Below are 17,865 nucleotides of genomic sequence, written 5' to 3'. Positions count from 1 at the left end.
TGCGTTCTCATCCAAGACTCGAATGCATCCTGGTTCTATTTTGCGGAGTTCGTTCCTCATCCACTTACATCCCCCAAAACGCGCGACATTAAGGACGTCGCCGATTTTTAGCGACGAAGCAAATCGGCATTGATTGGTCTTCGACCTAAAGAAGGAAGATTTTCTTACTTAATCACCCTGACGGAGGCAAAGGAACCGCCTTAACTTCCTCGCGACAAAGGTGGAGGAGACCTCTCCTTCAGGTCGAAGGCTGCGAAAATTGGAGAGGAAGAACGAACCCTGGAATAGTGTGGCTCGAGCAGGCCCACACGCATATTTCCCGAATGTTTTTCTGGCCGCATTGCCCAGCGAATTAGCGTCAACCCTTTGTGAGTCCGAAAAGGATGAGCTGGCGAAAGTACTGATTGCGGGACAATGCGGACCTCGATGGTTATTAGAGAGGAACACTGCAGTCGAAGAAAGCACGAAATTACTTTATTCTGCCAGATGTGGAATTTTCGAAAGTACGAATGACTATACAAAGTATTTAAAAGAAACTCCGATTCCCACATCTGGCAACAGTAAGCGCGATTACCTCTTCGAACGGAACAACAGTGATTGCTATGCAGACGAAATAGCTAAAGAGGCTGCGAACTCGCCAAATGTTTTAAATATACCAATACACCACAAAGAAGTCCTAAGATTCTTAAATAAAATTCTCAAAGAAAATTGGAATGACACCTGGATAAATTCTCGGAACACTAATATCCACAACATTAGAAAAAATATCCACGAAACAAGTCCAGCATTATCCTTCGACAGGAAACACCAAGTAGTCATCACAGGGCTAAGAATTGGTCATACAAACTTCACGCATTCCTTCTTGCTCAAAAAAGAAGACCAACCACTGTGCACCATTTGCAACACCAAAATCTCGATGGAACATATCATCACTTCCTGCCAAAAATACCAACGTGAACGGAATCTGTACCAAATCTGCGGAAATCTCAAAGAAGCGATCAAAAATGAAAAGTCATGCTCCGATGTTATAAATTTTTTGAAACATGTTAACTTACTAAACCAAATTTAAGCCAAAGCCATGTATATCAACCGTGGTTGCTAATGACCCTTGAGGGTAGATGCAACATTAAAAATTAAATAAAACAAAAAAAAAAAGTGATTGCTATAGCCACTGCCTAGATTGAGTTCCATCGTTGACGGCCTTATTAGTCACTATTTTCTTTAGATACTACCAACCAGGAATAATATTTCATCCCGAAACTGAAATTCATTTGGATTTTGGTATACCATTTTAAATAAACCGTATTTAATTCGATCTTTTCTTGTGATGTCGTTTTAAAAACCTTATTTACTGATTTTACAAATGGGTCTTTTTCCGAAATGCTTTTCGTTTTTTTAACTGGTCTTATAAAAGATAATCAAATTAAATTTCAGTCTTATAAATGTCTTCGAAGTAGATATTATTTAGTCCTGAAACCGAAATTCTTTTCAGATTCAAGAACTTACTTTTCATATCGAATTAAGCAAAAGGTACTGATAAAATACAGTCTTTCACATACAGGGTGTAACATGTATACATTTCAATATTCTAGGGGTCGCAGGAAACCTCAATTGGATCACAAAATATCGTATAACCATAACATAGTGTTCGATCTGCTTTCGTTTTGCATTAACGATGCCTGAAAGTTATCACTATGTTCTGAAACGAAGAGTAGCTCGTCATATAGGCGAGATAAGCACATTGAAAGAATACATTGGCCTAGAGAATTCGGTTACTTGAGAAGATTATGTTTCTTTCGGGAGGACCTGAACAGGTATTAAGATCCCCATAAACACAAATCCTTCAATGGGACTCCTACTGTAAAGGGTCCTTCGAAGCCAAATATGTAAGCTGATAATAATGCTTATCCGAAAATTCATTTCGGTTCTAATTGTGATACTTAACATTAAGAACAGTCTTTTCATACCAAAAGACCGAATATCATCCCTGCTTACAACTAACGAATAAGAACTCTAACGCATTTTCGTTATTTTCACATTTCACTTGACTGTAATGCCCCGAATCAGCTCATTTGTACGTATACATAGTGACAGACATACTCGCCATTGATTAAATACACAATTATAGGGATTAATCACTTATAAATAAAATTAAGCGTAAAAGCTTTGAAGTTGGGCAGCCTAGTACTTGCATATGGACAGGTTATATCTCAATACATAAATCTTTTATGAAGGACATATATACACATGTACACTCGAATGTGATTGGCAAAATCGCAAAACTATGTCGTGCACTAAATTATATCCAGGAGTACTGTACCCTAATATTTAAGTAGGTGCATTATCCTTGTTCTTGTGTAGACAATATCAACACGGAACTCTTCAGATCTTTCCTTAGCTAGTCTGTTGGAACCTACCAACCGAATTTCATTACCGACCTACCGTTTGAGGTGTTGTATCTAATTTTATGCAAATTAAGCCATGCATCTCTATTGTCTGCTGCGCATGTATCCCGAAAATAGTCAGAAATACAAATGTCTTTGTTAATAAACTATTTATTAGCAAATGCTTTTTAATATTATCATCGTGTTTCATTCGGGTAGATATTAATATTAATAACAAGTTGCGGATTTATTTAAGGAAAAATTTAATCGTTAATGAAACTATGGAAATATACCCATGTAAACTATGGAAAATAAAAAAGAATTAATAATATTTATCTGTACCGAAATGTTCATTTCTAAAGGATTTAATAAAACACAAACCTTTACTATGTATGCTTTTTATTAGGTGTTATCTATTAATTCAATGAACATAAAATAAATGTGTGTGTTGTCGAGTGATAATGTATCTCGTTCGTTCCAGGAACAGTCTGTTAATTAGTGTGTTGCACAGAGTAGATCATATTTAACTAGACTTAGTCCGAGCATATTAAATCAAACAGTGGTGCATTATCATACCAGAACTTCAACCTCTGAGTTTCTGTTATCGTTATTAGTGTACTTGATGTGTTACCTTTATCATCTCCGATCTGAAGATACACGTTAGATAACAATGATTTCCACTGGTTGTTACTGTCCAAAAGGGGCGAAGTTGGTACACTGGAAAACAAGTTCATCTTCTTAGGTTATACATATCAATAAAAGATTCCTTTAGATTTTTAGATCAATGTTAAAATTATTTTATTAATACGATCATATGAGTTTACCTATTGTTACTGAAACTGGTCCACAAGTCAGTTATAAGCTCAATCATTTTAGAATCATTTTCACTGCGTTCTATGTTGGATTGGGCTGATCCAGTGACTTCTGGAGGCGGCGGGAACATGTAAAGCAGATCATCTCCGGGCACCACGCCACACTTTTCTAGGAGTCCTCCTAGAGGTATTGCATAACTCAAGTTGCCTCTATACTGGAACGAGTAGACATAAACCGACTCTTCCTGAATTTCCTGTAGGTAATCTAAGAACTGCGAAGTCGGGAAGAAACGGAAGCAGTCCGATACAAGAAGCACGTATCGATAGATAATCTGCAATATTAAAGAAAGCATGTTGATTTGTAATACTTCTTACAAACTAAAAACTAGCCTATGTACAAATTTATCGTTCACGAATAACAGTCTACTTTTTTCAAAATCGTAATTCAATTTACAATAAATTTGATATCTTGCATATAATACTTACAATGTTTCTGTCAGTAGGTAGCCGTTTACCCAAATAGAAGTTTTTGGCTTTAATAGCCAACTCTGTTACATTCTTTCCCGACAATGGGGGATAGTGCACCAGTAAGCGTTCTATGAATTCCACTGGTTGAGTCACAGCTTGCTGGTACAATTCTTCATCAGCTTCCAAAACTGCAAATCAGAGATTCTGCTGAGTGATTTGTACGGTGCTAGAATCGTAATTAATTCACAATACTCTTCATGTAAATTTAAAAAGTAGTGACTATTGTGAAGTATAAATAAAAAGCGGTAGCACACAAAGTTCATAATGTTAACTCTATTTTAATGCTTTCTTCGCCATATGCTGGAACATTCTACAGCAAGAAAATTTTATTTTCATGCATTCTCATTGCCAACTTTGAAAATAAATATGAGTTACCAACTCATGCATGCGTACAGATTTTAGAAAACGTATCAGCTTCAGTAAATTATTTCTTACGCCATTATTGGTTTACTTTTTCTATAGTTACGTGCTATACGTACACAGTAGTCATCCTAGTAAAAACTGAAGTTGCAATTAAAAAGTCGTTGCATCTTACCTTGTCCAATATGCGCTCCGTCGTCCTTCGTATTTCCAATTATCATCGGAAGTTCTTTCATCCGATTATCCCGTATCAAATTCTCTGGAGTGTCTGTTAGCAAAGGATTGGAACTGTTTACTTCCTTACAAGGTAACCATGTAAACCCTTCTTCTATATCCAGTTTATCGAAAACGTTTGAATTCTCCAACAGAACAGTGGCATCTATGTGTCGAAGACAATCTATCATATCAGAAGAGCTGCTAGTTGTACAGTTGTTCTTTTCTGCAAGTTGTCGCGACTTGTTGTAGTAGGATGGGTCCGCAGTAAATGCTCCCGGTTGGAGGGCTATACCACTTAGCGAAATTGTGTGTTTGAACAAATCTGCAATATTTTTAGAAGGAGAAATTTTAAAGACTTCCTAAATACCTCTGGGTAATTAATATGCCTCCAATGTAGCACATCACGAATCACTGATCACCAATTACAAATCCTCCATAATTAATCAGCTGAATAAAAATATATGCGATTGGCGACTATAATACTAGCATAGTTGTATTAAATAGAGGTATTCTATAGAACAGACGTCATGCTGACGATACTAACAATGATTACAAGCTGATGAATTGCGGCCAAAGTGAACCTTTAATATCCAAACACTTTGACGATTATGGTCAATGAAATTCCAGAAAAAGAAAATGGAAGGAGAAGAAAGTCGTGAGCTAGTAACATCTTTGAGTAATCGGCTTATTCCAAGGGACATATTGTTCTGTATTGTTTGGGTAAAATTCCAGCTTAGAAATAATCTATGGGTTTCTATAGACTGTTAAACAGGGTCCTACTTAGATTTTCTAGAAAGTCGTACTAATTACAGTTTTCCTGAAGAAAAGAGTCTCAAAAATATCGTTATGTTCCAAATTTAAACGTTTAGTTTTTTACTTATAAGCTCTTTTATATTGTGTATGATGTGATACTTTCTTTAAAATCGATGGCTGTGCACCACTCATTCATGGCGCTGGAATATCTCTGGGAAAAGTAGGACCTTCAAAAAGATAGTACACCGTAAAGGCAAGTAATATGCTAGCATTTTGGGCAATGTTAAATGCAATACGTATAATTAAAAAACTATACCCTTCCATCTTTATGTCTACAACCTAGTCTCCAGAAATGTCCCTCATGTTTGTGAACACCCTGTATGTACAATGCATAACATTTTATATACTACAGTCACCCTTAACCCTTTGACTTATAACAACAAGTCAGACTCGTGCACTTTGTACTGTATCTTCGCTGCCGATTACGCGATAACGCGTGATGAGTACATTTTACACGTAACCGATCACGCACTATCGCGTGAAGAGTCTATGTTGGCTTAATGGGTACTCTGCGGTTGGCAGTTTAGGATACATAACCGTTTCAGATCGGCAGTGAAGGTGATGAAATTACGAAAGAAACTCGTAGGTTAAGGGGTTAATGAAGCTTACTACAATGAAATATCAATTATGTAAAGATTCATCTGGAAATCAGAATATGAAGTATCGACGTGTACGTTATACATACGCTTAGACTGATTCGACAGAGTGAGAAGGTGAACGCTAATGCCACCAGCATCTTCACCAACTAGTGTCACTTCATTCGGATCTCCGCCAAAACTTTGAATATTCCGCTGCACCCACTTGAGCGCCAACACCTGATCCTTCAAACCATAGTTTCCAGACGCTATTGCATCTCCAGTACTGACAAATCCAAAAGGTCCTACTCGGTAGTTCAATGTGACGAGTACAATCCCTTTATCAAGTAGATACTGTGGTCCTGTTGTGGTCAAACTGGCATTTAAAGTTTGGAATGCTCCACCATGTATGTAAACTATGACAGGCATTAATTTTTGCGGTTTGAGCTATAACAAACAAAATGAATGATCAAAGTAACTAAAATATATTACTGTGATTATTTTTATCCGATGTTCCATGCTTTTTATGCGCGAAGAAATTACAGAAAGTAGTGCAGTGTTTACAAAGACAGCATACATCGAACGAATATAAGATCCTAAATAAATCTTGATAGATTCTTGAGGTATGTGTTAAATTATTATACTGAATTGTCCTAAATTTCTCCTTTGGCACAGTGCGTAAAAATTATTCATTTCCAATTTACGTGCAGACAATCTTTTAAGTTATATATGTACAGGGTGCGTAGAAAATCGTAGTACAACCCCCAGAATGTAATTTTACGTAAAAAAATAAGGAAAAAATTTGGTATTCAATTTTTTCATCCGATGCTTTGTTTTCGAGAAAATCGAATTTCAACTTTGCTCAACTACTCAGTGTGATTTACTTATCGTGTATTCGATTACATAAAGACATAAGCTTCTATAGTGAATATACGTAATTCTATAATGAATAATCCTAATTTCATGGATGTATACCTCTGGAGTGAACACACTTAGGTGCAGGCAGTCTTCGCTACCTTTTATGCCATTATTAATCTGTATGCACTGAGGGCCATCTCGAATTGCTCTAAGCGTACCTTTCCAAGGTTTCTTCGGAACTGGATCTTTAAATCTGCAAACAATATGTTGCATTAAATAAAAAAAATGGTTAGTGCAACAAACCTATCTTTCATTAGCGAGATACTCGATATGAACCATAAAAGTCCATTGTAGGTTCAGTTTCAGGTATATCACATTTGACTATTATAAATGTCGATGAGATATACAAGATGGGTAGTATCGATGGGATATTATAAAGTTTGACATTCTATATGAAACAAATTGTATATATACTATTCCTGTCCCATGAGAAGTCCTTTGGAAAGCATTGACCCCAAAGTCCATGATGCTTTGGACACGTATAGTACTTATATCAAATCACTCAATTGTTATTACACGACATTGACCCTTTGTCAGTTTATTTTGCCTATAATTCGAACAGAGCGTAAAATACTGTATAGTTTAATCTAAATGATATGTAGTTGAACACGGTGACATTTTAATTCATTACTTTATCTGTAATTAAGATTATGATCACATACCCCGCCGCTTGTATAGCTTTTCTAATTTTGTTGTCTATTATCTTCTGCTTCAAATCGAAAAGAAAATAAATTGTTCTGTTTTAGGATTTTATTAGACTGTCAAGGTGTCATGGTGTGACTTGTAGTCATTCATGTTAGTTACGAAGAAATCAAACAAAAAATAAGTATCCTTTTACTATAAAAGTGTACTCGCACTTCTATGCAAGAAATTAAATACGGCTAGTTTTATACGAAAAAACACTGTTATAGTTTTTCCAACTTCACATGATAATGGCTAGAATTGGCAAAAAATTTTAATATGGTATGAATACAAACCTAAGATTTCCAACTGGTGGTTGTGCGTAAGGTATCCCACAGAACCCAAAAATTTTTCTTCCTTTCCTTGTTGTCATTTGCCGGCCGACTACTTTACCTTCCTGCGTTTTCGCACATACAGCCATGCAGCTTTCGAAGTACATGGCTGCCAAAACTAATATCAAGAGGTATTTCATTGTGGAGAAGTTGTAGACACTATGGAAGAACGATGTTAAATTACACCACGTAGTGACTCCTTTTGAAGTCTACACGACGAAAATTCTATTCAGTTTATATATATACCATCTGCTATTGTTTTGTCTTGCATATGATAAAGAGTGGATAGTTATTATATTTTTTTAAAGAATTTACAAGTAAAAATTATAAGTAGGCAATTTAGGCAGCTAAAATAGTATAATGAAGCCTCTTCTTATGTATCTTTTCGCTTTCTCCGGTGTTATTTTCTAGTCTCTGAGTGTAGTAATGATATGGTAATGTTAGGTTTCAGTCATTATCAAGTGTACTATAGGATATAATAAGATGCACAAGTGGAATTATTACCAGAAACTTTTTCTACTTTGAATTCTTATAATACGACAAGATAGTTTTACCCGATAACAATGTTACTATAGATATTTTGTTGTAACGAATACATTATTATAGTTTCATTTATGCTTCATCTCCCACGGTATAAATATTTTATAACAATTGATTACGGAAATCATTTCTCCCTTGTCTAAATGAGATTCTTCTCTTAACAATTATAAAGGTAATCCTTTGCAAACAAAGCTCGACCGAAAGAGCGTGAAGTTGGTCAGCCTAGTACTTGCATATAGACAGTACATACTCGAGTACATTAATTTATGTAAACGAAATGGGTATGTACACGAACACATGTGCAATTAAAAAATGTTTCAGATAAAAATGTATCAGTACTCTCTTGACTACATGTTCGCATATTCTGAAATCTCAAAAAATGCTTTCTTAGAAAAAAATCAAGGTCACTTTGACTTTTTAGTAGCACCATATATTTTTAACATCATAGGATTGTTGCTGACGTTGAGACGAATTCAACAACATATTATACAATGACCTTGAAATGACCTTGAACTCGACAATTTTGTGCAAACGTAATTTTATTGAAAAATTATTTCTCACAAAATAATTGGATACGAACATATGGTCCCATTCGTTGGTCACCGCGTTCTCCAGATCTGTCTCCGTTGGATTTTTATCTTTGGGGATATTTGCAATCCGTTGTATACGACACAGCAATTAATAATGTTGAAGAACTTCAGAATCGCATAACAACTGCATGTAATAACATAAACCGAGTAAGCAAGTTCGAACATCTGATCTAACTTTATTTATTTTGTAAGAAATAATTTTTCATTAAAATTACGTTTGCTCAAAATTTTCGAGTTCAAGGTCATTTCAAGGACATACTATAATATATTGTTGAATTCGTCTCAACATCAGTAACAATCCTATGATATTAAAAGCATATGGTGTAAAAAAGCATGTTTTGAGATTTCAGAATATGCGATCATGTAGCCAACAGAGCACTGATAAATTTTTGTCTGAAACATTTTCTAATTGCATTACCGGAAATGCCTAAGAAATGGTGGCATAACTTAACGGAAGCACCCTGTATACTCGAACGTGATTGGTCGAATCACTGAACAATGACACGCCCTGGACCATGATCAGGGTATATATACCCAAAATTTTTGAACAGGCCCACCATTCCTGTTCTCGTCTAGACAGTGCCAACATGAAGCTGTTCAGGTCTTTCCTTCGCGTTATTGGTCTGCTCGAATCTGTCAAGGTAGATTTCATTTCTGAACTACCTTTGGAGGTATCGCAGCTCATTTTGCGCAAATTAGACCCTGGAACTCTATTGTCTGCTGCACAGGTATCACGAAAGTGGTTGGAAATTTGTAAGTCTGACAACCGTCTAAGACGATCTGTAAGGGACCACAAGAAACGAACCGGAAGGCGCAGACTGAAATTGTTTCTGCAACAAGAATTCCTTCTATACCAGAGGATCCTTGCATGGCGGATATGATTTGAAGAAATTATTTGCCCAAGAATCCACCATACGTTAAGTTTGACGCAACTGTTGCTTTTGGCAGAATTCGACAGGCTACAACTCATCGTATGTTGCCTGAAGCAAAACTTTGTTTAAGTGGATGAACTAGATATACTCGAATGTAGTGTAATGACTTTTATAGGATATTCTTGCCTTTGCAAAGGTTTTACTATTTTACTCATACATAGGTTATAAGGTGTATATAGTTGTATTGTTTTGCTAGTATTATTAAACTAAACGTAATCTTATTTTGGCAATGTTGACTTACAGAACTTATGTATAACATTAGATAAGTAGAAATTAATTAGCATTAATAATATTAGTATTAGTGACTTTATTTGCGTGAATTAGAATACACTCACTTTTGTACATATATTTGAAAATATATTAATGTTATAATTGTTTTAGATCACACGATAATGTTTTAAATTACTTATTAACTAAAAAATACATATCATCAGTCGAAATTAAGCAATATGAACTACTATTGTAAGGAAACTAATTGTAAGAGTGAATAAAAGATGTTACACATGGCATAGATGGATTTATCTTCATTTTTAAGATTAGAAAAGTGAAATAATATAAACCTCAGATAACCGAATCCGAGTTACTTGACTTTCGAGTTATTTCACTTTGCTCATTTTAAATTCGACTATATTTATTGTTTTTCTGACCCTATAAAACGTAAACACTACGGACACGAACGACTTATCTCAACCAACATGAGAAAATAGTCTTCCCATTATTTATAAAATACTTTTTGTGCGCTAGCAAGGTTTGTTGGTTTCTTCATGAAACACTGTACATATTTCTTTTGTACATATGTACCTTTCATTTGATGCACTTCATCATTATCGCTGCAAAATGCTACAATTCCTTATCTTGGAAACCTGCAACATATATCCTCTTTTCTATTCGAGTCATCGAACTATCACACTATCAGGATGCTGCAAGTCATCTTACCTTTCAATCATATAATCCCGATACACGTTTTCATTTAACATTATCGACCGAAGTCTTTCTTTCCCGCAATAGATACTGCATCATCAAAGCATTCCTCTGACACACTGCTTAATCAACGCAGAAGGGAATCGATTGCAGGGGGTTGGCGCAAGCGCTCCGAATCTGAGCATACACCGCGCCCCTGCTTGGAGACGAGAGTCCTAGCAAATTTGACCAAAACAAACCAGTGAGCATGGACACCAAGTAGCTTTTAGGAAGCCGTTCTTCTTCTCCCGTTGCATCAATCACTGGTATCAGCCCAATCAATATGAGTCCTGGTCTGGGTCACGATCCTCTTCCTTCTTACAACATCACTGCGTTAGGTAAATTTCAATTCATCATCGTTCTATGCATCAACTGAACATTTATATGCATAAGTCTCATTATCCATATTTCTTCCTTTAGGTAACACTGCACTCTGTCTTTGGCAACAACCGCAACACATACTCTTCCAGTTAGCCAACTTCTGTTTCGCTCTGTCGTATTCTGCGCCGTCCTCGAGAAAAGGAATATTGTTTATGCACTCTGTCTTGATAATCGGTGAGTAATTTTGTTAGGAGACCCACTTGCTTGTTAGGATTTACGGTCTGATCGGTAGCTTTGATACGATTGATCGTAACTCGTAGCGAGTCAGAGAATGTAGATATTCTTCCTAATTTTAAAGGCACGTAAACTCTAGGAAGTGTGGTTTATAGGAACTATTCTTTGCATAAACTTACAAATATTCCCCTGGTACAATAAGTAATGGTAATTTATCTATAATAAAAATTGGAAAACTGTGATCATGTAATGTGTGACTTCAGACTTAAAAGTGTTTTATCATAAAGCAGCTTAAAGCCTGTAGATCTAATTTAAAAGATAAGGTAATCGTTTTCACCTTCCCAAATATTTTAGTATAAAAAATTATTCATTATTTATACCAATTTTAGAGTTCAGAAATTGTCCTAAAATACTTCTATAATTCTTCAAGCAGTTCATTTTTTTAAATCGATACTCTAATGCATTGTGATTGTTGTAAATTATTTTGTTTATTCTTGATGCAGATTTGAATTATTATAATTTTAATATCAATATCATACCATTTAATATCAATCAATAATAAAAAATAATAAGATAGTATATTAAACGTAAATATAAATATTTTTATAACAATTTGAGAAAAATTAAATCAACGTTTTAAATTTTAGAAGTTTAATTTTCAATCTGCATCTTCAACGTACATAATACAGACAGTCTCCCAGCCAGAAATTCTTTAAAAACGTAAAACAGCATTACAAGACAAATAATTCGTTATCACTAATTATTAATTATTTACTTTTAAGGTTTCATGTTGCTATCGGGTTGGGCATGGCATGTGATATGTGCACCAGATATATTCTCATGGAACTTCAGCTTCTTATTATTAAATATTGGTCAGCTGGTTTACATCGTTTACCAAATGAGACCAGTTCGATTCGATCCTGAATTGGAGGAAGCATATCATACTCTTTTTTACCCCTTCAAGGCAAGTCATTTGAAAAGACAATAATTATTTCTGCTATTTGTGAAAAAGTTTCTGAGGACTTGAACAATTTAACTTGCATGCAAATGAAGGTAATATATGTGCTAAGTGATTCCCAGACTTGCACTAATTTGTGAAAACCATTTTAGCAATACAAATGTATTTCAGGCTTCTAAGCATATTCTAATAAGAAAAAATGTAGTTGCATGGGATAGTTCAAAAGAACTGAGCAGTATTCTAAACTTTAAGTTTTCCAATTATGAAAGTTTAGAAATTGGATAATCAAGAAAACTCGTGCAAGCTTTTTTGTGAATCGAACTAGATTATATCTTATTGCGAAATACAAATTATCATGTCATTTTTTCTCGAAAACTTTCAATCATAGAAACTTGTCTTTGTTTTGTCACGAAAGATCTATAAAATACATTCGTATAATAATTTAAAGAAAATTAATATTACTTTTTTGAGAAGGTGAAATTTTAGAACAATTGTTACCAAGTAAAGTCTTAAATACAGATAAATGGACCTATAGCATCCACGAGGAACTTTTACATATACAATATTGTAAAATAATTAACAAACACTTTTTTTAATGAAACAGGTATCCAGATTACAATTTAAAAGGTTGGTGTCTCCAGAATTCGCTTCAATAATGTCGTTACATGCTGGCGAAGCGTACGCCATGCAAAATTTAACTCGAACTGACAGATTGGGCCTGTTGCTCAGTGGTAAAGTGAACGTCCTCAGTGATTCGAATTTCTTGCATCCCATACTCCCTTGCGAGTTCCTGGACTCCCCAGAGTTTGAAAGTTCGAGGGCATCCGTGGACGATAAATTTAAGGTATGTTAATCTGACTTCTTTGTGTCCGACTCCAGGACTTGTTCTATTAGCGGAGTACCTTAAATGCAGCAATGCTAATAGAATAAGCCTTTAGTTAGATATCTTTAACAAAGAATAACTCGAAAACGAAGATGCTAACGTGACTTCCTAATTGTTCATTTTTGTGTTATTTTGGCACGTGGAATCACCTCTTAAAATATTTGATACCTGTCATCGAACACTCTATGTAGAATATGTCATTTAAGATATTTCTTTTTTTTGTGAATATGAATTACATTGGTTTCAGGTGTCCATCGTTGCGGCAAGCTCATGCAGATATTTATATTGGCAGAGATCTGCGTTGGAGTACCTTCTTGTTAAGGAAGCGTACCTGGCTACAGTTTTGACAACATTAGTTGCTAGGGATATAGCCACCAAATTGTACGCTATGAACAATAAGGTAACGCTATAAATATAAAAGTTTACTTTATAAGTACTTTAATATAAAGGTTTACATTACTACTGTTATTAAGCAGGCCCAATATTTCCTTGAACGTGTCATACCTAACTGCTTCGATGTTCCTTACTATTTTCTTTTGGGAAAATTAAAATATAATAAATATAACAAGATCGAAGTATATATACATAATTACAATGTCTGCTACTTAAAAAAGAAGTTTATTCTATGATATATTGAAAAAGGACTTGCATCATGAATTAAAAAATGCGAATGTTTAAGTGCATGTATATTGGAATTTTAAATATGTAAGAAAGTGCAAACTGCAAACATTTTGCAAAAATTATTACTATTAAATATACAAAATGAAGGACAAATTATAATGTCTATTTAGCAGGTGAAACTAATCCCTCTTTAGATTCCATTGCTTAAAGTGTATTTATGAAAATATAAATTTACATAAACATTGGCATTTGAGTGATTACTTAAAGTACAAAATATGCGTACATATATGCCACACAATGTCAATTCATATCGTGAAAAGGTGCTTCTCATTGAAATTACGTAAATTTACAAAATGGATGATGATTACAATGACATGTTACGACTTTTTGATCTTAAGAACTTGTTTTGTGACCACTAGAAACTATAAATTGTATAGTTTCAATTATTTAATGATTTATTTCAATTTTAATCTCCTGGCATTTTTCCTATGCTTTCGTATGATAATCAACGTGTTAAAGACTTGTCTATAATTTCTGAGAGAATTGATTAACTTTAATATACATACGTACATATGTACATACAGGATCTTATTCAGTTTCATGAATATTGAATGAATGAACTGAAACATTGTTTTTATTTTAATATCTTAGATTGTTACAGATAAAGGATCGCATCTGGACATAAGACTTCCAACTATTAGCGCAGGTTTAAGTATAAGCGGAGAGTACAGGAGTCCAAGGGCATCTAGGCAAGTGCTAATTCGAAGAAAGGATTCCTGTTTATCGTCAGAAAATGGTAGTGTATTATTTTATCTATACTTTTAAAGCACTACCTTCCGCTGTAACTATTTACTAACTGTTAGCAAAATAATCATTTGAATTCACATTTTATTTATTTTACGTAGTTTATGTCTAGAGCTGTCAGTCATCACAGACTCATAATTAGGGTTCATGTACCAACAAAATACTTTGATCTATTAGAATAAAAAAATATAAATAAAAATTTGTTTTCTAAAAGCATCTGAGAAAGAACAAATGCATAACCAGAAATTGTCTGTATTTGAATACTGACTTTTTAATTTCGGCAATGTAGATCATTTTCTACTTACATTATAAGGAATGCTATTAATTTAGGAATATAAATTTAGATGAATTCAAATGCATTTATTTAATCATGGGAAATTATTATTGACCATGTATGTTATAAACACAAAATAAAAAGTTTTTAACAACAGTTTATTTCATACAAAAAGCAGTAAGTGAACGGAAATATAAATTTCACTTAATAGCCACTTAAAGATTGATCCCTAAAGTTACACTAATTAAGATACATATGTAATTTTGCTTTATATATTGTCTATAACTACCCTTGTACAATAAATATAACTTACTGTTAATGCAAAATCAGCCCTAAGTTATGAAACGCTAGTAATATCAGACATTAAATATATTATTGGCATGACTGTCAACATACCAAAGCATCAACTATAATACTATCATGTTATGATTCTCTGTTTATACATTCACTTCTAAAGTTTATATTAAAGACAAAGTAGTTGTCTAGTCTTAATACAGAATTTAAAAGCAAAAGCCTTTCTCTTCAAGTTAACTATTTAAGTCTCCCCATACTTCTTTCAGGAATCGTTAACTTAAAAGATCGCCAAGTGAACAATCTCTCGAAAAAAGGTGCACCAAACATGGAGCCCCTACAGGAAATGCCTTCCTGCGACGACTTGGCTTCCAGCGGTGTGGAGAGTTGGCTTGATTCCTCCAGCAAGTACCACAGCTGTGAAATCGTCGACGATGACCAGCAGGAGGCCTCTTTAACGCCAGACACATTCTACGAAGGAGACAGCGACTAGTGCCGGCGTTTCCAATATGCAACTGCATATTGAGGAAGACTGTAATTTTCTACACAATCGCTGCAGGACAGTTACTGCACTTCGACTGATAAGAATGAACTTTACTCTCGGTAATTATGCAAAGGTGTTACGTAAAGTTCGTAGTGTATGTGTGCACGAACAAACGATAACGCTCGATTGTTTTCATTTTGTGCAGAAAACATACACTGTTGTTTCTCATATCGACGAGTGTCTCGGTTTTGGTGTTTTGAGAGAAATTGTGGATCAAACTTGGCAACTGTGTTTCTAACGCTGACAATAAGTGGTGAAATGATATACAGCGCTGCAGATAAGTCACATTTGCTTGAATTTTCAAGAACGATGAATCCATAACTGTACACGCGAAATAAAGTTACACGTAAACGTGAGAAGCAAAGTGGTGGGGACGAAGAATGGGTTGAGGGTGAGATCAGACCCTCGATAGTCTTAAGTGTTTAGTTGATTTTGTACTAACTATAAACTGACGGTAGAGGTAGAGGGAGCTGTTGCTTTTGATGCACACTTCGTTAGTCGGATATAAAATTTTATAGCTAAAACGCCTATTTGAGAAGTGTATTAATATTTCGTCGATTGTTACTTGTACGATGTACTATTTATTGTTATACAGAATTGTTATATTGTTATTAAACACTTTCTTTTAACCTTTAAGCTCTTCATATTAATTTTTTAGCTGTTGAATCTTTCTTAAACAAAATCGTAGTATTTGAACGAGTTCAATTTTTATAATTAATCTGGGAGCAGAATATGCAGGATAATTCGAAGAAAATGATTGATGTAACAATTTTCGAGATTTAAAGGAATATGCAAAAAGAAATTGGTTTTATTGAAATATTTTGGTTCTCGTGCAAGATTTAGAGGACTTTTTCATGACTCCAGAATATTCGTTGTTCTAGATTAATTAATTATAATAAAAGTGAAAACAACACTTCTGATAATAACAAACAACTTTGAAACACGTTCAGGTCTATAACGTAATACCAATCAAATTCATAACTACAGAAAATGATATAAATTGTTATTATAGAACAAACTGTTTCTCCATAATGAATTTCTTTTGGAAACATTAAATTTTATAATTACTAAATCACTTTTCAACAGTCAATTAAAATTTCGAATATCTATAAAAGGAAAGTAATTGCGCAGACACAATCTCAAGTTAATTTCATACTGTATTTTTTAATAAACTTGGACAACTATGTTTATAGCAAATCTAATTTATTTTCTTTTCAAAAATGGCTGTGATCTTAGAAGTTCGAATTTATTTTATACATCCAATATAAGTTTCAGTTTATATATTGACTTGTAAGTTATGTATAAAACTGTATTAAGTTACTGTGCACACAATTAAAGTATTAACTTTTCTAGCATACAATAGGTAAATAGTTAAATAGAAAAGTTCAAATTTTACAAATAGCTGCACTGATCACTTCATTTGAATCACCTTGTATACTCTTATGAATTATTTTTCTTTGGTGTGAGAAGAGTCCAGAAGTATTCATTTTTAACTTATTTCTGCAATTCATGTTTCTCATTTGTAAATTCATGCTCGACTACTTTACCACCAAAGTTTCTTTTCACTATGTTAGTAACTAAGAGACATTATCTCCGCTATTTACCACTTGATATTATCATAGTTGACATATCTCACTCGAAGCAATGCCTAGTAAATGAAAACGTTTCATAAAGATAAGGAATTCTGTGTACATAATAATCTCTTGTATGTCGACGCAAGTGTGGTAAATATTTATTTAAAATGTATAAGGTAAGAACAAATACTGTAACTCTGACAGATCAGCGTTGTTTCAACACCTTGACTTTTTAATTGCTTCCGTTTCTATCATTGCCTTTGAGGAGATACGAATGGACTACCAACGTATCAATTGGCCTCAGAAAAATGTTTTATAAACTCCTATATTCGTAACAAACTAGGAACTTGTATCAGGAACACACTACACCGCGAAGGAGAGTCAACCAGTCACTAGTCAGACGCGGGCCTCAAATAATACTGCACCGAGCGTTAATCAATTACCGAAATCACACTGTGATCGAAACACTTAAGCAATTTGATCAGAGTGTTCAAAAATTTCCCTAACAACAATTTTTTATCAACTTTTTCAGAAATTAGTGCCTACAAGCCCCCCAAAGAATAAAATTTCGCTGCATCACGAACATTATCTTGACAAGTGTTTCTCTATGATGTGATCAGTTAATTCTCTTGAAAGCAATATTACTTTGGAGTGAGAATGCGAATAACGTCTGTGTCTGTGACGTAAGTAAACAGTAGTACTCTAGAATTCGCGTAACAC

General features: G+C 34.2%; 2 protein-coding genes across 3 annotated transcripts; one reads left to right on the top strand and one right to left on the bottom strand.

Moving 5' to 3' along the window:
- Positions 1–2,766: 2,766 nt before the first annotated feature.
- LOC143188105 (juvenile hormone esterase-like) lies at positions 2,767–7,786 on the bottom strand. The gene is made up of 7 exons (XM_076392170.1): positions 7,584–7,786; positions 6,664–6,799; positions 5,799–6,135; positions 4,260–4,622; positions 3,683–3,852; positions 3,209–3,528; positions 2,767–3,101 (listed from the first exon to the last, which is right to left on the bottom strand). Exons 1-7 carry the CDS (start codon positions 7,757–7,759, stop codon positions 2,918–2,920), a joined length of 1,686 nt encoding a protein of 561 aa, XP_076248285.1. The 5' UTR covers positions 7,760–7,786; the 3' UTR covers positions 2,767–2,917.
- Positions 7,787–10,815: 3,029 nt separating this feature from the next.
- LOC143177026 (popeye domain-containing protein 3-like) lies at positions 10,816–16,492 on the top strand. Of its 2 annotated transcripts, XR_013001525.1 has the most exons (8): positions 10,816–10,979; positions 11,062–11,196; positions 11,979–12,160; positions 12,759–12,998; positions 13,285–13,437; positions 14,310–14,454; positions 15,297–15,630; positions 15,717–16,492. XR_013001525.1 is itself a non-coding variant. In XM_076374773.1 (7 exons), the coding sequence occupies exons 1-7, from the start codon at positions 10,925–10,927 to the stop codon at positions 15,518–15,520; spliced, it is 1,134 nt and encodes a 377-aa protein (XP_076230888.1). In that variant the 5' UTR covers positions 10,816–10,924; the 3' UTR covers positions 15,521–16,492. The 2 variants fall into 2 exon arrangements, 1 of the variants encoding a protein (XP_076230888.1); XM_076374773.1 differs by having other exon boundaries at positions 15,297–16,492.
- The last annotated feature ends 1,373 nt before the right edge of the window (positions 16,493–17,865 follow it).

The sequence above is a fragment of the Calliopsis andreniformis genome, chromosome 1, assembly GCF_051401765.1.
Source record: "Calliopsis andreniformis isolate RMS-2024a chromosome 1, iyCalAndr_principal, whole genome shotgun sequence".
Classification (NCBI taxonomy): domain Eukaryota; kingdom Metazoa; phylum Arthropoda; class Insecta; order Hymenoptera; family Andrenidae; genus Calliopsis; species Calliopsis andreniformis.
This window is presented reverse-complemented; position numbering and strand designations above follow the sequence as displayed.